The following is a 22,751-nucleotide window of genomic DNA, read 5'->3' as shown; positions in this document are numbered from 1 at the left end:
CTCGTCATGAGAGGACGGTTTTTGTTGACCCCCCCCCCCTCCTGTAGAAAATTGTTTATTTCAGGATAAAAAAATTAACGTTTTTGGCCAATTTTTCGATATTTTTAGGGCGAAGGAAGGAGCTTCAATATGATACCAAGTTTGTTAATTTTTGTTCTGTCTGTCGAAAGTTGTTAGCGGACACACATACATACATACAAACATACACACATTTTCGCTTTTATATATATAGATTATATTGAATCCAATATATAGTAATGATTTAAAAAGTTTAAAAAAAAAAAATGACTTGTGTGCCACCACCAAGATTTGAAACCAAAACGTTTAGCTTACAATTTAATTTTTCCTTTGATATTAATGCCTGACCTATGAAGACATGTTGGCTGCAAGGCTAAAAATTAAAATATGAACCAATAGCTACTATGTTACGCATGCATATTCGTAATGCCATCATTCGACCTTCACCTGGCAAATTTCATTTTTTAATTTTCACACTTTTGTACCAATTTTCCCTGGCTAAAACCCAAATATAAAGTTTTGCATAGGTTCAAATACCCTATATATTAAGTTTCATATCTGTAGACCAAAAAGGGACAGGAGTTTAGTAGGCAAAATTTTTTAAACATATATGTGCATTCATAAATATATATATAGAAAGAGATTTGTGTATATTATAATCATTTTACGCAAATATTATGCAAGTATAAATCATGTAGAATATCTGCATGAATATAATTGCATGTAATAGTTAACTAAAGATGATCATCCCATAAGAAAACCAAAAAAAAACTAATAGGGAATTAATTAAAATGAATGTTTAAAAGAATATGCAAATTAGCTAGATCTTTTGCTAGTGAACGCAATTCCACGATCCATATATAACAAAGATGTATTTTCTTTTTAAATAAATAGAAAAAGGATTTTTAATATGAATAGCAACACACAAAAAAAACAAATTTATAGGAGTGTGTATATATATATATATATATATATATACTGTTAAGTTACATTATTGTTTCAGCTACTCGGCCGTTTTTTTGGCCGTCTGTAGCTTCCTCAAACTTTTACAGAAACCTGTATATATATATATATATATATTTATTTAGAATCCTTTGAGATGAGGTTTCATAATTTGTGTATTCATTTATCCTCATCTTCATAGTTGTTGTTTCACCACGTTTCGGCCAACTCATTCTCTGGCCTCCTTTAGGTGATTAACCTCGACTATAGGAATGTTGAGTCTTATATTCCCAGTAATTACCATAGTTTTTTGGGTTTTTTTTAAATTTTTTTTTTTATTGCATTTTCACCCCATACACGGCACATTGCCACTTTGGTGTAGGGAGCTACTAACAGGGACAACAACTACTGGGGTACTATGTAGGGATTTGGGCAGCAAGATGTTGGTTCACATTGCACTTGAACTTCTACACGTCAGTACAGTTGGGGAAGCAGGGACCTGGAATGGAATTCCAAAGTCTAGCGGTTCCGGGGAAGAAACTACTGGAGTAGAAAGATCTTTTACATCTAGGGATCTCTACAGTGTGGGGGTGGGATTTTGCAGCCTGTCGGGTCTGTCGAGGGTGTTCACGTCGTGGAGGCACAAGTGCTTGCAGTTCGTCAGAGCATTCACCATTAAAAAAGTTGTTGTCTCGCTAACAGCCCATTCATAAATATGCCCCCATATGTCACATTTACAGGCTGATTCCTAACGTACTGATTGAAATTGAAGCTAAAAGCAATCAACAGATATTTATGTGTGGGCCGTGTCTCACCATATTTTGGCCAACGAATCCTCTGGCCTGCTTGAATAGGATTGAAACCACTATTTTCAGACAATGCTCATCTAGAACTGTAGAGACTCAACGTCTCTATCGATTGCGCCATTAAAACAATATAGCCGAATTGGCTACACAAATCTATAGAAAGTGGAAAAAATGGAAAGAAGAGGGGAGAAAGGTAGAGCGATAGAAGTTTTAATATAAACATGTTACATACACTTTTCAACCTCTTTTATTTTGTTTTTATGAGCCCCGGGCAATGCTGGTAAATTATAAGTAAAACTAGGTTTCCATGACCTACGAATTTGGGAATGTTAGTTTTCAGTAAAATCCTTTCTGTTTTTTTTCTCTGGTTTAACTCGGCAATTAGGTTTGGTTAGACTAAGAAAAAACATACACAGGCCACGGATAGAGAGTGAGGAAAGTTGTTGGTGGTTGTTTAAGCTAGGCAAGTATTTGTTGCAAACGTTTTACAGGGAGGGACCAGAGATTGAAGCTCAGTTGAGCACCTACCATAAAAGTATTGATGAAACAAAGATAGACTTGCAACGTCGCTTCTGTGAGAAAGCGGCAGTATGGAGACGATAAGATTAGGGTTAGGCCTACTAAATTTCGAAGAAAGTCCTGCCCCTTGTCAAGGCAAGAAAAGGTTCTCTTAGTTCTACCTCAAGTGTGGCAACATTACTCAATTTTAGGATGTATTTGACTCTTGTACAAGTAGCCTTGTGCCTCTTCAACATATATATCCCGACAAACCCGCTTAGCAACAAAATCACACCCCTTCACTGTTAAGGTACCTTAATGCCAGAAAGCTTTCTACTCTAATAGTTCCTTCCCTCAAATAACTTTCATTCTTTTTTTCTTTTTTTTTTTTATTACATTTTCACCCCAAACGAAGCACATTGCCACTTTGGTGTAGGGGGCTACTATCAGGGGCAACAACTACTGGGGTACTATGTAGGGATTTGGGCAGCGAGATGTTGGTTCACATTGCACTTGAACATGTCAGTACAGTTGGGGAAGCAGGGACCTGGAATGGAATTCCAAAGTCTAGCGGTTCTGGGGAAGAAACTACTGGAGTAGAAAGATCTTTTACATCTAGGGATCTCTACAGTGTGGGGGTGGGATTTTGCAGCCTGTCGGGTCTGTCAAGGATGTTCACGTCGTGGGGGCACAAGTGCTTGCAGTTTGTCAGAGCATTCACCATTAAAATACTTGTAGAACAGGCAGAGGGATGCAACGTTTCGTCGATGGGACAGAAGCTGAAGCTTAGATGCCAGTTCAGGGCCTATCAGATTGGCGACTCTCTTTTGAACCTTGTCAAGGAGCGAGAGACTAGTAGCCGATGCACCAGCCCAAATATGACAGCAATACTCCATACATGGGCGAATGGTTGCCTTATAGAGGTACAGGTACACTTTTGGGTGTTAGTAGTTTTCTAGCACGGTAGAGAGAGCCCACCTTCCTTGCAGCAGCCCTGGCAATGCCCTCGACGTAATTGTTCCAACTCATGTTTCCTGTGAACGTTAGGCCAAGGAGCTTGAAAGACGTACTCTCAGATAAAGAGTCGTTGTCCATTGTTATAGGTGGTAGAGAAGGTTTCTTGTAATTATTGAATGAAGCTAGTTTAGTCTTGGCGGCATTGAACGTGACCATCCATTTTTGTCCCCACTCTACTACAGATTGGAGGTCATCCTCTAGTGTTTCTGCCATATCTTTACATATGTGTTCATTTGTTGACTTTGAAATTCCCTTCCTGCTACCTGTTTCCTTGACTATTGATATGCAGAAGTTCAAATGTACTGTAAACCAACATCTTGTTAACCTTTGCTAGGCATGGTCCCAAATAGTAGGCCCTTACACCCAAGTGGCGATATGCCTTGTTAGGGGTGAACATAAGTAAAAAAAAAAAAATAATAATTAAAAAAGAGGATTGCATAGAGAATGAGATACTCTTGTGAGTGGTAGAATGATTCCCACCATCCTCCTAATGATTTTACCCAGATGGTTTTCATGTGGTTTTTCTTTTTGCTTATTCAACAAAATATGCTTGAAGAAATGAAAGCTGTCTAAATTACTCATTATGTTCATCTATTTTATTTATTTATTTATTTATTTTTTTTACAGCTCCCTATGGAATACGAGAACCTGCGAAAAAGATTGCTTCTAATAACAAGAGAACAAATTCTAACGAAAGGTTTGTTTCTTTTCTCATGGAGTTATTGGTTATTTTGAAAATTGTTATCAACTGATGAGCTCTACAGCCTTCTTCCACATATCTCTATTATTATATGAAAGTGATTTTTATGTGTGAGTTCTTTTCTCATAGGTTCCGAAACGGCTGAGCCTATCTTTTGCAAATTTCACACAAAGCTAATTTATATGTCTGGCAGTGTTCTTAGATATGTTTTGTCCAGAAATCCATCCAATAAGTATCGAAAATTGAAAAAATCTGATCTTAAAAATAGTCTTTTCTTTTATAGATAAAAAAAAGAATAATTTTTACAGGGGAATATTTTACATTATACCGGAAAGGGAGATAATAAAATTTCAGCAAATCATTTCTTTTTAAATAAAAAAACATATTTATTATAATCTGGAGATTTACCTTAGTGGTAGAGCATTCGACTACACATCGAATGATCCCTTGTTCAAGCCCAGGTGTACCTCACCATTTTACTTTAATTTTTTCTTATTAATGATTTCAATTTATGAAAAAAAAAGATGTACAATTTAAAATCACAGCAAATCTTTTCTTTATATGCATATTTTAAAACTAAACATTAATCAGAAGTGACTTTTCCAGGGCATTTATCGTCAAGTCCAAATATCAGCTGACGTTATTGTAAACAAACATGGATAGAATTTGACAAACGACATTACCATTATATTTTTTTTTTTGTTTTTATTGTGAATTAGTCTGCTGAGCAAATTATTCCTCGTAATATATAATAATCAATAGAGGATTGAGTCTATAATAATGCATACACAATATGCATAAATTACAATATTATGTTTAAGCATATTGTACTGCCAGCTAGTAATAACTAAATATAAAAATCAATAAAGTAAATTAAATAATAAAATAATAAATAAATAAAATAATAAAATAAATAAATAAAAATGTGTTTTGTGTGATATCAGCATTGTTTAAATTTTAAAATAAAACAGCATATGAAATACGCTTATAAGCCAAATTACAATTAAATATTATGTAAAATAAACAAATATTTGTTTAAAATTAATATTTTGGCAATAGATATCATCTTCAGAATTGAGTGAAATCACTTATTTTTTAATCAAATTGATTGATTTCCTGCTGTAGTTAGGGATCCCTCCACCTAGCAGCATACTGAGAGAAAACTTCACATGCCTCCCCGCAGTGACTTAGTCCACAATATATTGTAGTCAACATTGCACTGTAGAGAATCTACTTTGATTTAATAAAATTATCTGTAATTAGTGACTCCAGGTTTAAAATCCGCAAGTAAAGTATCATGATTCAGTTGTGTGTGTTCTAAACAGAAACATTCATTTTGAATGCACCCCTGTCTTATCAAAGAACCAACTGTTGATTTTATGAAATTATTTTTACATAATCACTTGAATTTAAGTTAAATGTACAAAAGTCAAGTATCATGGCTCAATTGTGCTCTAAAACGAAACATTTATTTCAAATATGACCCTGTCTTTTAAAAGAATCTACAGTCGATTTTATAAACTGAGCCTCTCTGCTTGTGCAGTAATAAAACTTTTCAAATGCACTTGTGATGTTAGGTTGTATAAAAGTGTTAACCTTAGTCAAAATCAGATTTCCATTCTTTAATCGGATTTTTTCGATTTTCAATACTTATCAGACATATTCCTATGCAAAACCTACATAAGAACGCTCCCAGACACATCATTACCTTAGTGTGAAATCTAAAAAAAATCGGTCCAGCCATTTCCAAGTCCATAGGGAACACTCACACACACACACACACACACACACACACACACACACACACACACACACAGAGTTTCTTGTATATAATAGCAAAGATAGATAAATAGTTTTTCATTGAATTCTGTTTGTCGTCAATCATAACGCTGACCAACTGTCCTCAGATTATTAAATTTTATTTATTCCATTCTTTATTTTCAATCCTCTCATAATATTCTTCATCATTCAATTGACACTTTATCCATCTCATTCAACCTTATCCTTGAGTGGCTTTTAGTCTTGATAAATAGTGACACATTATCAAAAAAAAATTTTTTTTAATAAATTTGAAAATACTTTATATTACAACCCATAACTTTTCAAATTGATGTTTGATAAACAACTGTTTGTAATGTTTGTTTGTTTTTTTCCGCAGGTTTTTCAAGTTACCTGAGAAAACTCAGTACCGATTAACCGATATCTTTAAAGACCTGCTGAATTTTGCTGCCAAATACCTCACCATTAATGGACGTCTCGTCTATTGGTTCCCTGTGTGTCGATCAGAGTAAGTAAAAAAAAAAAAAAAAAAAGAGAGAATGCTCTGCTGAGCTAGCCCTTGTCCTTTCAAAGCTATTACAAATGTCTTGCCAAATCTTGCTTCCCTAATAGCTGTTCTAGTATAAAAGTCTTCTCATGAAAATTAAATCAGATGGCATTACTGGACGAATACTAAATATAATCGGATCCTTCTTGAACAAAGGAAACACCTTATCCTCGCAACATGATATTAACGAAGGGATGCCCCAGGGGTTGATTGTTGGATTTTTATTATTTCTGATTTTAGCATTGTATTGAAATTTCTGTATGTTAGCACAGTCAAAGAAGCCGGAAACAGAGAGGGAATTCCAAAATCTAGCAGTTCGGAGAAGAATACTATTAGAATAGAGGGCTTTCTGGTATCTGGGGACTTTTACAGTTAAGAGGTGGGATTTTGCTGATTATCAGATTAGTCAGGGCTATTTATATCAAGGAAGCATTATTGGACCAGATTCCTTTTAAAATACTTGTAAAACGGACACAGGGATGCAACATTGTGGTGATGGTACAGGGATCAGAGCTTGGTTGACAGTGCAGGATCTATTAGATTGGAGATTTTTTTTGGTCCCTGCCTAATGATTATCTATCTAGTTTAGTAACTAGTGATCGATGCACCAGCCCAGATGTGGCAACAATATTCATGCATAGGAAAATGGTGGCTCTGTAGAGATATAGGATACTGGTAGGGATGAGTAATTTTCTAGCATGGTAGAGGGAGACCACCTTCTTTGCAAATGTATTTGCTGAAGAAATCAAGTCACCATTTTAACCTCTTCTCCTGTTTTCTAAATCTCAACTCGTTTCTGGTTATGATCTTAAATTCTATCCAGTGATTCAATCCAAACTTGGAAGTGCCATTACTGCAGGATCCATTCTAGTCCAGAGAGGTAGAATCTGTCAAAGTTCCATCTTTGGGTTAAATAGAATGCATTACATATATATTTTTTTTAAACATCTGCCTTTAAAACAATTTAGTCTTTAGATCTTTGAAGACATGAAGAATATAAAAGTTTTTATAAAAATGAATTTGACATTAAATAAACCAAAAAGAATTGATATGCTTTAAAACAATTTAGTCTTTAGATCTTTGAAGACATGAAGAACTATAAAAGTTTTTATAAAAATGAATTTGACATTAAATAAACCAAAAAGGATTGATATGCTTTAAAACAATTTAGTCTTTAGATCTTTGAAGACATGAAGAACTATAAAAGTTTTTATAAAAATGAATTTGACATTAAATAAACCAAAAAGGATTGATATGCTTTAAAACAATTTAGTCTTTAGATCTTTGAAGACATGAAGAACTATAAAAGTTTTTATAAAAATGAATTTGACATTAAATAAACCAAAAAGAATTGATATGCTTTAAAACAATTTAGTCTTTAGATCTTTGAAGACATGAAGAATATAAAAGTTTTTATAAAAATGAATTTGACATTAAATAAACCAAAAAGGATTGATATGCTTTAAAACAATTTAGTCTTTAGATCTTTGAAGACATGAAGAACTATAAAAGTTTTTATAAAAATGAATTTGACATTAAATAAACCAAAAAGGATTGATATGCTTTAAAACAATTTAGTCTTTAGATCTTTGAAGACATGAAGAACTATAAAAGTTTTTATAAAAATGAATTTGACATTAAATAAACCAAAAAGGATTGATATGCTTTCAAACAATTTAGTCTTTAGATCTTTGAAGACATGAAGAATATAAAAGTTTTTATAAAAATGAATTTGACATTAAATAAACCAAAAAGGATTGATATGCTTTAAAACAATTTAGTCTTTAGATCTTTGAAGACATGAAGAACTATAAAAGTTTTTATAAAAATGAATTTGACATTAAATAAACCAAAAAGGATTGATATGCTTTAAAACAATTTAGTCTTTAGATCTTTGAAGACATGAAGAACTATAAAAGTTTTTATAAAAATGAATTTGACATTAAATAAACCAAAAAGGATTGATATGCTTTCAAACAATTTAGTCTTTAGATCTTTGAAGACATGAAGAACTATAAAAGTTTTTATAAAAATGAATTTGACATTAAATAAACCAAAAAGGATTGATATGCTTTCAAACAATTTAGTCTTTAGATCTTTGAAGACATGAAGAACTATAAAAGTTTTTATAAAAATGAATTTGACATTAAATAAACCAAAAAGGATTGATATGCTTTAAAACAATTTAGTCTTTAGATCTTTGAAGACATGAAGAACTATAAAAGTTTTTATAAAAATGAATTTGACATTAAATAAACCAAAAAGAATTGATATGCTTTAAAACAATTTAGTCTTTAGATCTTTGAAGACATGAAGAATATAAAAGTTTTTATAAAAATGAATTTGACATTAAATAAACCAAAAAGAATTGATATGCTTTAAAACAATTTAGTCTTTAGATCTTTGAAGACATGAAGAACTATAAAAGTTTTTATAAAAATGAATTTGACATTAAATAAACCAAAAAGGATTGATATGCTTTAAAACAATTTAGTCTTTAGATCTTTGAAGACCTGAAGAACTATAAAAGTTTTTATAAAAATGAATTTGACATTAAATAAACCAAAAAGAATTGATATGCTTTAAAACAATTTAGTCTTTAGATCTTTGAAGACATGAAGAACTATAAAAGTTTTTATAAAAATGAATTTGACATTAAATAAACCAAAAAGGATTGATATGCTTTAAAACAATTTAGTCTTTAGATCTTTGAAGACATGAAGAACTATAAAAGTTTTTATAAAAATGAATTTGACATTAAATAAACCAAAAAGAATTGATATGCTTTAAAACAATTTAGTCTTTAGATCTTTGAAGACATGAAGAATATAAAAGTTTTTATAAAAATGAATTTGACATTAAATAAACCAAAAAGGATTGATATGCTTTAAAACAATTTAGTCTTTAGATCTTTGAAGACATGAAGAACTATAAAAGTTTTTATAAAAATGAATTTGACATTAAATAAACCAAAAAGAATTGATATGCTTTAAAACAATTTAGTCTTTAGATCTTTGAAGACATGAAGAACTATAAAAGTTTTTATAAAAATGAATTTGACATTAAATAAACCAAAAAGGATTGATATGCTTTAAAACAATTTAGTCTTTAGATCTTTGAAGACATGAAGAACTATAAAAGTTTTTATAAAAATGAATTTGACATTAAATAAACCAAAAAGAATTGATATGCTTTAAAACAATTTAGTCTTTAGATCTTTGAAGACATGAAGAACTATAAAAGTTTTTATAAAAATGAATTTGACATTAAATAAACCAAAAAGAATTGATATGCTTTAAAACAATTTAGTCTTTAGATCTTTGAAGACATGAAGAACTATAAAAGTTTTTATAAAAATGAATTTGACATTAAATAAACCAAAAAGGATTGATATGCTTTAAAACAATTTAGTCTTTAGATCTTTGAAGACATGAAGAACTATAAAAGTTTTTATAAAAATGAATTTGACATTAAATAAACCAAAAAGAATTGATATGCTTTAAAACAATTTAATCTTTAGATCTTTGAAGACATGAAGAACTATAAAAGTTCTTATAAAAATGAATTTGACATGAAATAAACCAAAAAGGATTGATATGCTTTAAAACAATTTAGTCTTTAGATCTTTGAAGACATGAAGAACTATAAAAGTTTTTATAAAAATGAATTTGACATTAAATAAACCAAAAAGAATTGATATGCTTTAAAACAATTTAGTCTTTAGATCTTTGAAGACATGAAGAACTATAAAAGTTTTTATAAAAATGAATTTGACATTAAATAAACCAAAAAGAATTGATATGCTTTAAAACAATTTAGTCTTTAGATCTTTGAAGACATGAAGAACTATAAAAGTTTTTATAAAAATGAATTTGACATTAAATAAACCAAAAAGGATTGTTATGCTTTAAAACAATTTAGTCTTTAGATCTTTGAAGACATGAAGAACTATAAAAGTTTTTATAAAAATGAATTTGACATTAAATAAACCAAAAAGAATTGATATGCTTTAAAACAATTTAATCTTTAGATCTTTGAAGACATGAAGAACTATAAAAGTTTTTATAAAAATGAATTTGACATTAAATAAACCAAAAAGAATTGATATGCTTTAAAACAATTTAGTCTTTAGATCTTTGAAGACATTAAGAACTATAAAAGTTTTTATAAAAATGAATTTGACATTAAATAAACCAAAAAGAATTGATATGCTTTAAAACAATTTAGTCTTTAGATCTTTGAAGACATGAAGAATATAAAAGTTTTTATAAAAATGAATTTGACATTAAATAAACCAAAAAGAATTGATATGCTTTAAAACAATTTAGTCTTTAGATCTTTGAAGACATGAAGAACTATAAAAGTTTTTATAAAAATGAATTTGACATTAAATAAACCAAAAAGAATTGATATGCTTTAAAACAATTTAATCTTTAGATCTTTGAAGACATGAAGAACTATAAAAGTTTTTATAAAAATGAATTTGACATTAAATAAACCAAAAAGAATTGATATGCTTTAAAACAAAAGAAACAACAAAATAAAGCCAATCATATTATTTGGATTCTTCGGATTACTGTTATCATCTTGGCTGTTATTTTCACAATGTTTCGGTCGATGTTATCTCTGGCCTTCTTCAGGTGTATCTTGTTGAACTTATGAATCTTTCTGTCGAACTCAGGAATCTGCAAGGAATTTCAAACGGAACGTAATGTACTTGCAATAACCCTTATCCCTGAGTGGCTTCCAGGCCTTGATAGGTGGTGATCACTATGTTAAAAAAAAAAAGCAAAACAAAAAAAACCTTTATTTAATCCATGGGGGTAGCATGCTCTCATTCTGTCAGCCATGACTAGTTGGAAGTCCTAAGCAATTCACAATTGTATTGTGAGTGTCGCCTGTACTGAGGATTGAACCAGAAGAGTGTAACTTCACAACTCAGTTTTACCAAGTACTCTATCCACTGCCCTGGTGCTACCAGATCAGGCTGTCTAAAGATATTGGCTTCCTGAGACGAAATGCACATAACATTGATATTGATGCTTTTTGTTTCTCTACTTCTTTTTGCAAAACTTAATTATGTTTTGCAAAAACAAAAACAACAACCCACCTTTTTCCCCCCTTTTATTTTTCTTCTCACTTCCTATTTCTCTTTCTATCTCCCCCGCTTCCTGACTGGTTTCCTAACTTAAAATGTACCAAACATTAATACTGTAACCCTTTTTCCCTCTCCCGTTGCAAAACTCATGCAAGGGAAGAAAAACGATAACATCCACTATAAAGCAACAAAAGCAAAAAAAAAACTTTTACAAAATAACTGGATGCAACACGAATACTATTTCCAAAATAACTCGATTCGGCGTTAAATAACCCGAAAAGGGTTGATAGGCCAAAAAACAAAACAACCAAACCAAATCTATGAACTGCTGCAAGTCAAATAACCAATTCTCATCTCCAAAATTAAGAAATGCAAATTAAACCAAACTGCAACTCTTTTAAAATTTATTTTATTACAAAGATTCTTCATGCTTCGCCTCAATTCATCACCTGACACAAGATTGACCAATAGAATTGCGTTCTCAAATCTCAGAAAATGATGAACCAAGATTTAATTTGATATATCACAAAACAACTTAAATCCATTCCTTCATTGATCTCATTAATTCTTAACATCCTATGCCGTCTGAACTTGAAGTGATATTTGTATTCTAATTGAAGTAACAACACATGAAGTGATAATTAAGGCTAGGACAACAGCATATTCTTTTCATTGTTTTGACTCTCTAGTGTGTATCCATTGATATCTTATATGCTTTTATATAGAGTGACGTGGTTCTCGGTTGATTAACTGTGTACTATATACTCGAGAATCAAAACAATGAAAAGAATATGCTGTTGTCATAGCCCGAGTGATAATACTGTGTTCAAATCTATTTTTTAAAAATTCCAAATCGAAGGAAAGTACCACTCACCAATTCTGTCTTCTGTTGTGAAAGAGAAATTCTTCTACACTGAGATGATTTTTATTTTTGTTACAATCCACAGTGCCCCTTTTTGGGGGACTGGATTTTACCAATATTAAAAACTGATCTTGTGGTTAACTTTACTTATGGGGCAACGTAGTGCGGATGCACATATGCAAATGCATGTGAAATGACATCACCGGTAGGGAAAAATAAATCCTTTAAAAAGGAGATCACGTTGCAAACGGTAATAACATTCGAGATCATGTTAGAGGCATTGATGACGTTCAAGAAGACGATCACATGAATGACATCACAGCTGTAACGAGAGAACGAGGAAATAAGTGTCGTTGTACAACAAAAAAAGAGTTGAAGTTCTTTTGTATTTTATGTCTCCTTTGCGATTGAGCTGTACAACGTGTTGGTTCCCACAGTGGGGAGGTAAATAAATAGTTTCATAATCTGTTTAAAATTAAAAATATCACAAGGTGCCTTCAATAAGTTTCCAGACTTTTTTTTTTGTATGGGCACTTTTATTGATAGTACACACATGAAATTCTAGTCCCCTTCGAAGTAATCTCCTCTGGCTGCAATGCACTTGTACCGTTCCAACAACTTCTGGAAGGCCTCATGATAGTCCTCTTGTGTAAGCATGTCAATGATCCTCGTCACAGCCTCTTTCATCATCTCAACTGTCTCATAATGATAGCCTCAAGGAGCAAGTTCTGAACTATAGGAAGGGTGAAACTGTTTTGATACCCATCTTGGTCAAACTGTCTGTGACAAGGATGGAGGACCCTTGGGACAAACTTTGTGCAAATCTTCCGCATCTTCAGTTCCTTGCGATTAAATTATGTGTACAGTTCCCACATTGACATCAAACTGTGTACTTATTGTCTCTATAGACACACGGCGGTCTTTATCCATGAAATTCTTTATTTGGCCGATCAACTCTGATGTTCTGACTTCCTTACTCCTCACACACATCTAATCATCCCTCACAGACTCCCTGCTTTCTTTTAATCTCTTATGCAACTCAAAAACTGATGCTGGATTCATGCAAGATGGTCCAAAAGCAGTCTGAAGCATTCCATATGCTTCTGTGGCATTTTTTCCAAGTTTAAAACAGAAATTTATTGCATATTGTTCTTCTAAAGTGCCCCCACATCCAGATTGCATTTGGAAATTTACCAGCTGTGACAATAAGGCTTTAAAAGGTTGAATATCGAATGCAGCAGTAAATCCTGGGAGCATATACCAGAAAGAACAGTTGGAAATGAGTTATCCAGTTCCTGCAGCTGTGTACCTAGAAAACGGAACCATAAAACTTGGCATGGTGTGGGACGAGGGAGAAAGAGGAGACCTTGGTGGAAGTTGGTGTTCCCAGTGATGCTGGGTTTGGACAGAGCTGAGAGGAAAAAGATAACGGAGTGCCAAAGTCTTATGTATGACATGAAAAGAAACTGGAATCTTTGGAGGATCTCTATCATCCCAGTTATTACAGGAGCAACTGGACTCGTGAAAAAGAATTTCAGGGGCTACCTGGCAAATATACTTGGTGAACCAAATGCAAGAGAGATTCAAAGAATTGTACTTCAAGGGGTGGTTAGAATCTTAAAAGTATGTCTTGGTTGGAATATCTGAGTTGGCGGGTGAATGTTTGGCATTTGGAAGGATGCTCCACCCCAGCCTGAATAAATTTATAAGAAAATTGGTACTCTAGCATAATTTGACCCAAATTCTCGTGAATTTCTGTCAAACATTGATCAGGCGAGACCGGCAATTATCGGTGTCAATCGAGCGTCGTAACAGACATAGACTAATGAAAAAAAAAAAAAAAAACGGAGAAAAAGCAAATAATCAAAAATAACAACAAAAAAAAAAAAACTACCCTGAAAAATGAAAATATGTAAATATTTCATTTATTATTTATGTAAATATTTTATTTTAGTATTTAATTTATTTTTTTTTTTTCTCCAAAAAAAGATTTTTTTAACTGTATAATTGTTAGGTGTAAGTACAAGTTTTTTTTTTTTTTTGTTTTCTTTTTTGTAACCATATTTTTTTTTATTTTCAAGACTTGTTGTTTCAGTCAAATTCTTTTGGTGGCACTGTCCATTTGTACATCTCCAGGAGAAACCATCCTTTATGCACAATCTTTTTTAAGTAAACATTTGTGTTTACAATTGTTGCACCTTATTTTTTAGGGACGTCAATTTCTTCTGACGATATGAGATTGTCTGCATCGATGTTTTCATTTCTTTTTCTAACATGTATAGATTTATTTTCTTGCCTGTCATTTTTCTGTTTGGCGAGTTTGAAAATATGGTACTCATGTACTTATTGATCCATGCTGAAATAATGTTATTTAAAAAGCCATTCTTAACATGGGGAGGGAAGGGTGTTTTGTACCTATTCTGTACTTTAACCTTACAATTGAATAAAAAAACATTATATAACTTTAATTAAACTTGGAAATACGATTTAAAAAATAGCGCAGATCAGTAAGTGCATTAGCACCAAAAATATATTTGTTTGTCAGCTTTTCTTTCTTTCTTCTTTTTTTTTTTTTTTTTTTTTTTTTTTTAGTCGCTTTCTTCCAATTCAAATGTCGTCTGCTTCCATTTAGATTGCGCTTTTTCATTGGCTCAATTAAAAAATAATAATAATAAGTAACTAATCAGAAAATAAAGTCACCTTAAAAATTACTAAAAACATAACAGAAAAAAAATAAAATAAATAAAATAAAAAGTCGAGTTAGTGTTTCAACATTTAAACAATGCTCGGCTGACACTGATGATTGCCGGTCTCGCCCGATCCATGCTTGACGGGAATTCGGGTCAAATTATACAAGAGTACCAGAAAATTTTAAAGAAAAAAAAAAAGCAGATTAAGAATAATGTTCCTGTTTCATTTTAAAATTTTTTTATTTTGTTTCTATTTTAATTTTTTTTTTCTTTTGACCAGGTACAAAGAGGAGAACATTCCTGTCCATCCATGTCTCAAATTAATTGCTAATTCTGAACAACCATTATCAACGCGAGTTGGTCGTCGGCTTATTACAATGGAGAAAATAAAAGCATACGAAGTAAGTAATTCTTTTATCTATTCTTTTTTTATCTGGCCGGGCTCTTTGCCCAGACCAGTGTGACTCTCCCTCTTTCTCTCTCTCTCTATTACCCTGTCTTCCATTAGCTGCCTCAGATCTTCAGGATCACGGTTGGCATCATTTGCAATTAGCTGGATGTACGTGGATCTAGGCTGTCCTATGCACGTGTGCCCGTGCCGTGGAGTCCACAATACATTTCTCACCAGTTTTTGCTTGCTCCTCTGGCAGTGACTGGCAAATTATAGATGTCACTCCCTGATGGTAGTAGATATGGCAGATAGGTTGCCATAAAGTTGCTGCTTCATGGGATGATCTTGCCAAAATATATTTAACACAATAGTATACAGGTGTACGTGCCATCTAGTTTTCTTTCCAATCTTTTAGTGAGTGTCCAGGTTGTAGCACTGTAAACAAAGAAAGACTCCACCACTGCTCTGAAGAACTGCTTTTTCAGTTTGTCAGTTTGTCTTGAAGTCCATACTGACTGCAGCTTATCCAATGCAGTCCATGTAATTTTTTTTATGCAAACGTTTACACAAGTTTTACTGGTAATGGTGCATAAAACCAGACCCTAAGTTTCAAACATGGCGTCTGGTCTGTCAATTGAGTTATGGAAGCACAAAATTAAGCTATACAATAGCTATTCTTCAAAACTGATAACTTTTGGGCAAAATATTAAGACATTTTTATTAATATATTTTTTATAAGATATTTATGTTTATTTTTTTAAATATAGGTACGTTTTCTTTTTTAAATATACTATATTTAAATATACTGCATTTACATATACTTCATGTAAACCTGTGCAGTCTATTACGATCATCACCAATTTCAAAAGAACGTGTTTATAGTTAACTATATTTCATGTTTATTTTTTACCCCCTTATAATAAAAATATATAAAAAATATGTAAACTTTCTTTATCAATTGATTTTGCGTTTTAATTGCATAGACATATCTAAACAGTTTGACAAAATAAACCTAGTTATTTGAAAAAGATATGCAGCTAAAAAACACAAAATCAATTAAAAATGTTTACATATTTTTATATATTTTTATTATAAGGGGGTAAAAAATAAACATGAAATATAGTTAACTATAAACATTTTTTTTTTTTTTTAATTGGTGACGTTTGTAATAGACTGCGCAGATTTACATAAAGTATATTTAAATATAGTACATTTAAAAAAAGAAAACGTAACTATATTTTAAAAGTAAGCGTAAATATGTTATAAAAAATATTAGCAAAAATATTTTAATATTTTGCCCAAAAGTAATCAATTTTACAGGCTATATAAACATAGCAGTCCATCTCTACTGGACTTTGATTTATATTTTTCTAACCACAGGAAGCAAAGTTACAACTAAGCAAAGTTGACGAAGAATATTTCAAAATTGATAAGATAAATCGGTATATATCATCCATTTTTATATGGGCAATAGCTTCAGAATTAGTTTCATGTATAATATGTAAATATTTGATAATTATTGTGTGAAAATTTATTTAAAATGTTATCTTTTATAAAAATTCAAATAACGGCTCGCTATGCGCTCAGCTGACTAAAGTCAGCACATTAATGAGTTCCATTTGTATTCTCTTCAAAATAAAAAACTTTTTTCTGCTTTCAAAACGAAAGCAAAAAAATCAGTTCCATTTTTTATTCTGAGTTTGTCAATTTAAAAAAATTATTTTCAAGTTTTTCAAATTTGATTTCCAAACAAAACTATTTTGTTGTTTTTAATGCTTTTAGTACACATGTACTAAAAGCATTAAAAACAACAAAATGTACGAAGTTTCTGTTATCATTGTATTTATAACTTCTTACTTGTACTTAAGGTAGATTTGTTTTTTTTAGTGGCAAAAAAAAGAAAACAAAACAAATATATAACAAGTAAAAGGTACTTGTGCACTTATGCTACCATGCTGAAATAATAAAGTTATTATTTAAAAACCCATTTTTAACATAGGGAAGGAAGGGTGTTTTTTTTTAACTGTTCTGTACTTTCATCTAACAATGAAATAAAATATATCGTGAAACTTGAATATATTTTTAACTCATTGTCAAGACAATTTTTTCGAATCTGTAAAACAAACCCGTTTTTTTTTTTTTAACTGAGGATATCTAAATAATAATAATAATTAGGCAGTTCAATAAAGAATTTCATTGTGATGCATTTTGTAAATTTTTACCTTGTTTCCACCTTCAATCTGCTTGCTACTGTTTTTGCCGACAAACTGAGAGAAGAAAATAATTCTTTTTTTCTAGACAAACATCTGCTACCTTTAACAGTTCTTTGAAGAACTTTCCATCAGTAAAAGGTTTCATCCTTTCTGCAATTAGTTTTGACACTTCGTCATTAGCGCAAGTGTTTCAATCACTTTCTTTAACTTTTCTAGTAAAAAAGGATGATTGCTTTATTAAATTATTTCTCAACCATGCAATTTCTTGTTTTCATGCTTTTCTGATAAAACTGTTGTAATGATTATATCGAGTTTCATAATGCTGTTTAATATTTGTGGGGTATATGGTTTAAAAAAAAAAAACGTACCGGGTGTATCTGCATCGCTCTTTGAGAAAGAAGAAGAAAAGGATGTCTAGCTCATTTATATACACAAAGGGCATCTTGGGAAGGCAGGCATGATGGGAGAAGCTATTTTTTTTTCTGTCTCTTCCTTTTTTTTTTTCTAGATAGGAGGATATAAAAGCTGGGAAAAATTCCCTGGGGGAGCAGAGAGAAACGAGTCGTGAACATCTTCTCTTGAAAAGAATTTTGTATTGCTGACGTTCAGATTGTGCGGTGTGACATTGGTGGTGAGAGCCAGGTGTGGTCGATTGGAAAAGAAGAGGACAGAAACGTGCTGTTGGGAGAGCGATTCGTATCAATTAGAATATTTGAAACTTTCTTCACAGCAATGGTTTCTTGACAAATTAAGCAAACACATTTTGCAAAATGCTCAATGGAAAAATAGTTGTTTGTCCAGGCATTGTTAAATGTTTAGCACTCCAAATCCACTTTTCTTCTCTTAGCTTCCATGGGCTTGTTTTTGTTCAGATAAAAAAGATTTCTGGAATAGCAAAAGAACAAAAACTATGGTAATCTGCAGGTAAAAAAAAAGATTTTTAAAAAATTTCAATGCAATATATTCAGGCCCTCAACTGTCACTTTGGTTGGTTTAGTTTGTCTATATTTAGATAGTTTCCAGAGTAAGATGGCGGGTTGGACAAAATTTACACGCAGGCCGGATGTGGCCTGAAGGCCAGGGGGTTACCAACCCCTGATATAAAAGGTGGTACCATTTTATCAATATCAAGTTTTTAATGAAGCACGGTTGATTCTTTCCTCCAGTATGCAGCTGCACATTTATCCAATCATAGCACAACCATTATTCCGAAACCATTGTTCATAATTTTTGTATTCATCGGACTACTGTTCTCATCTTGAGTGTCATTTTCACAAAGTTTTGGTCAATGCAACCGCCAACCTTCTTCAGGTGTATCTTGTTGAACTCTGAAATGTTTCTGTCGAGCTCGGTAATTTGGATGGAATTTTGAACGGAATCCTTTATTTACTTCACACGAGTAGCATGCTCTTGTTCAGTCAGCCATAACTGGATAGAGGTCCTAAGTAATTCACAATTATATTTTCCAGTCACCCACGCTGAGAATTGAATCTTCAATCTTCAGGAGAATGTCATTTTCACAATTGAACTTTCCAAGTGCTCTAACCACTGCACCATAGGTCCTTGCAGAGTACATGCCTGAGTTCAACAAGATACACCTGAAACATTGTGAAAATGATTCTCAAGATGAGAATGGTAGTCCGATGAATCCAAATAATATGAATAATCAATCCTCATCTCAAAAATTCAGAAACGTAATACAATTGTTTGCATTGATCAAGTCATCTACACAAGGAAGTATGAAATTTAAGCTGGTTCACACTTAAAGTCCAGACAATCATGATGAAGTATTGAAAAAAATTAAAAATGGAGAAACCAATTTTCTTTAACACATTATGCTAATTTTTTTCTCATTCTAAATTCAATTTATAACGTTGTTACCATTTGATTCTTAAGCGATTTCTGACATGAAATTTTTTTTAAAATTTAGTTATGTTATATTTATCTCTTTTTTTTTTTTCTTTTCTTTTTGGTAGGTTGATGCTTGTGATGGCTCTCCACTTTACTCTGCCTCCATCCCGCTTGACCATTATGCTGATGCAAGCTTCCGTGAGAAATACTTTGAAATGTATATGGAGAATGGTATGCTCCCTACAAATGATGATATTCCTGCAACCTCTTTGGAATCCACATGACATCTAAAACAACGTTAATAAATCATTATTATTTCATATGTATAAATTCCTTCTTCACATGCAGCAATATTTAATTATTTTCTCAAGAGAAAAATAAAACTAGCAAAGAGTGAACGCAGGAAGGGAGGCACTTTTCTTTTGAAAACTTTGCCTTACTATTATTTTCAAGTGACTTTAGTTTGGAGTTTGAATCCTGTGACTGGTAGTACAGTTATATCTAGCCACACTAATGAGTCTTGGTTAAGATGAAACATGTGTATGTGGATAATTCTTTATAAATAATTATATACTAGCAGGGAGACCCGACGTTACCCAAGATTGAATGATGATCAATGAATGTTACACACTCCCATATTTTTATTGTCATCAAAATCGGTGAAATCGCCCATTTTTTAATCAAATTGATTGATTGCCTGCTCTAGTTGGGGACACACCATGGTGCACTGGAAGGAAGCTTTACATGCCTTCCCACAGTGACTTAATTCACAATACATTGTAGTCTACAGTGCACTGTGGTGGGTCTACTGTTGATTTTATTAAATTGTTGTTTTTTTTATATATAGTGACTTGAATAACATTTAAAATGGAAAAAATCAACTGTCATGCTTCAATTGTGCTCTAAACAGAAATATTAATTTCTTACATGCCCCTGTCATATCAAAGAATCTACTGTTGATTTTATATGCCAAGCCTTACTGCTTGTGCGGTGATAATAGCTTGAATTTAAGTTTAAAATAAAATAAAAAAGTCAAGTATCATGGTTCAATTATGCTTTAAACAAAAACATTCATTTCAAATGTGTCATATCAAAAATCCTACTATTGATTTTATATGTTGGTGCTTTTGCTTTGTGTGGTAATAAAACTTCTCAAATGCACTTGTGATGTTAGGCTGTGTAAGGTGTTAACTTTGGTCAGAATCACCAGTTTCTTCTGTGATTGAATTATTTTGATTATCGATACTTATCAAATACATTTCAATACAAAACTTATCTAAGAACACTGTCAGGCACATAAAGTACCTTTGTGAGAAATTCATAAAAATCGACTCCACTGTTTTCGAGTCCATAGAGAATGAACTCGCACACAGAAACACAAAGTTCCTTTTCTATAATAATAGAAATAGAGATGATGTTTATGGGATTATTTATAAAATAGTGCTCAATGACAAGTCGAGTTATATTTTAGTATAATGTTTTATATATGCAAACATTTTGGTTAAATCTAGCTACATATGTAGCCAAAATGGTTGTATAACCAAATAAGCTAGTGGGTATATGCATGTTTGTGCGTGTCTATCTCTATATAGAATAAAACTAATTTCATTTATTCCTATCTAGACAAAAACATAGCTTAGCATCTATAATATAAATCTCATCTGTCTGTTTAAATGTATGTATCTATGTCAGCCTAAAACTTTGACAGAGGCAATGGATTTTCACGAGATCAGTATCATTTTGAAGCTCGACCCTTCGGACGACAAATATTGAAAAATTGGCTAAAAACTTTAATTCCTTCACCCTCAACTGGGCATTTTTCTACAGGGAGGTGTCACTTTTTTCGCTGATTGACTAGCCTTAATTTAAACATTCGTCACTTCCGTTTTGATGATGGACGCAACAGCAAAGACATTACGTTTTTTTTTTCACATTCTTTTCCTCCTTCGCGGTACAGATTCAAGCCTGTCTGTCTACTACCACTTTCTTTTATTTTTTGTTCAACACACACCTCCAATCACCCAGACAATGCCGGACACCCAGGCTAGTCACAGATAAATTCAATATCGTTCAACTACTAGTTAATATCTGATGCAGGTTTCATTCGTAAACAAAAGTTATTGTAGTTATTCTAAAAAGAGTCACATTCCAAAATAATATTAGATTTCTTTGGCAGTAAATAACTAATTTTCTTCTTCATTTCCTTTGGACTTGTGTGTTGATGAGTAAATGATCTGTCATGCCTCAATATGGTGGAACGATAAAATTGTCACCCTAGAAAAGACAACACGATTCCATTTCTGTTTGATGAAGACCAGTTTTCTGCTTCTTTTTTTTTTTTTTTTTTTTTTTTTTTTTTTTTTTTAAGATCATCTACTAGTTGATCAGTTGTATACAAATCCCAAGAGGAATACCTGAAAGTGACACAATGTTCAACGAGTGAGATCGGAGATGCACTGCAATACAAGTCATACTCTCTACCAATCCAAGTTATGAAAACAGGACCATTGCCAGCACCCTCAAAATTCATTACTGAATTGCCATGAATAACAAAGAGATGCTCAGGGTGATGAAAACTAAGTTTCTGGCCACAGTTATAGTCTTTGGTGTGGTTTGAAGTGAGGGCCACATCATGCCACCTCACATCTTCAAAGTCGGCTTGGAGTGGAATGGGGACAAAAATGGTTGGTCTCATTCAATGCTGCTAAGACTAAGCTTGTTTCCTTCAATAACTACAAGAAACCTTCTCTACCACCAATAGCAATGGCCAAGAACACATTGCCTGAAAGTACTTCTTTTAAACTCCTCGGCCTAACGTTTACAGGGAATATGAACTGGAATAGATACATTGAGAGCATTGCCAAGGCTGCTGCAAGGAAGGTTGGCTCCCTCTACCGTGCTAGAAAACTACTTACGCCTGCCAGTATCTTATACCTCTATAAGGCAACCATTCGCCCATGTATGGAGTACTGTTGTCACATCTGGGCTGGTGCATCTGCTGCTTGTCTCTCGCTCCTGGACAGGGTTCAAAAAAGAGTCGCAAACCTGATAGGTCCTGAACTGTCATCTGGGCTTCAACCTCTGTCCCATCGACGAGATGTTGCATCCTTCTGCCTGTTCTACAAATACTTTAATGGTGAATGCTCTGACGAACTGCAAACACTTGTACCTCCCCGACGTAACTACCCCCGACAAACCCGACAAGCTACTAAGTCTCATCCCTTTACAGTGGAGATCCCTAGGTGCAAGAAAGCCTTTTACTCCAATAGTTTCTTCCCCAGAACTGCGGGTCTTTGGAACTCCCTTCCGGGATTCTGCTTTCCCAACTGCAATGATATG

General features: G+C 32.4%; 1 protein-coding gene across 1 annotated transcript in view; it reads left to right on the top strand.

The window, feature by feature from the left end:
* Positions 1-20,571, top strand: part of LOC145243931 (tRNA (guanine(10)-N(2))-methyltransferase TRMT11-like) — a 62,507-nt gene extending 41,936 nt beyond the window's left edge. The window contains exons 11-14 of the mRNA XM_080107056.1: positions 3,909-3,978; positions 6,140-6,268; positions 15,238-15,358; positions 19,538-20,571. Of these exons, the coding sequence (XP_079963182.1) occupies positions 3,909-3,978; positions 6,140-6,268; positions 15,238-15,358; positions 19,538-19,696 (479 nt within the window). The 3' untranslated portion in view covers positions 19,697-20,571. The remainder of the gene's footprint in view (positions 1-3,908; positions 3,979-6,139; positions 6,269-15,237; positions 15,359-19,537) is intronic.
* Positions 20,572-22,751: the final 2,180 nt, after the last annotated feature.

This window comes from Euprymna scolopes, chromosome 22 (genome assembly GCF_053919585.1).
Source record: "Euprymna scolopes isolate OS-2025 chromosome 22, ASM5391958v1, whole genome shotgun sequence".
Classification (NCBI taxonomy): domain Eukaryota; kingdom Metazoa; phylum Mollusca; class Cephalopoda; order Sepiida; family Sepiolidae; genus Euprymna; species Euprymna scolopes.
This window is presented reverse-complemented; position numbering and strand designations above follow the sequence as displayed.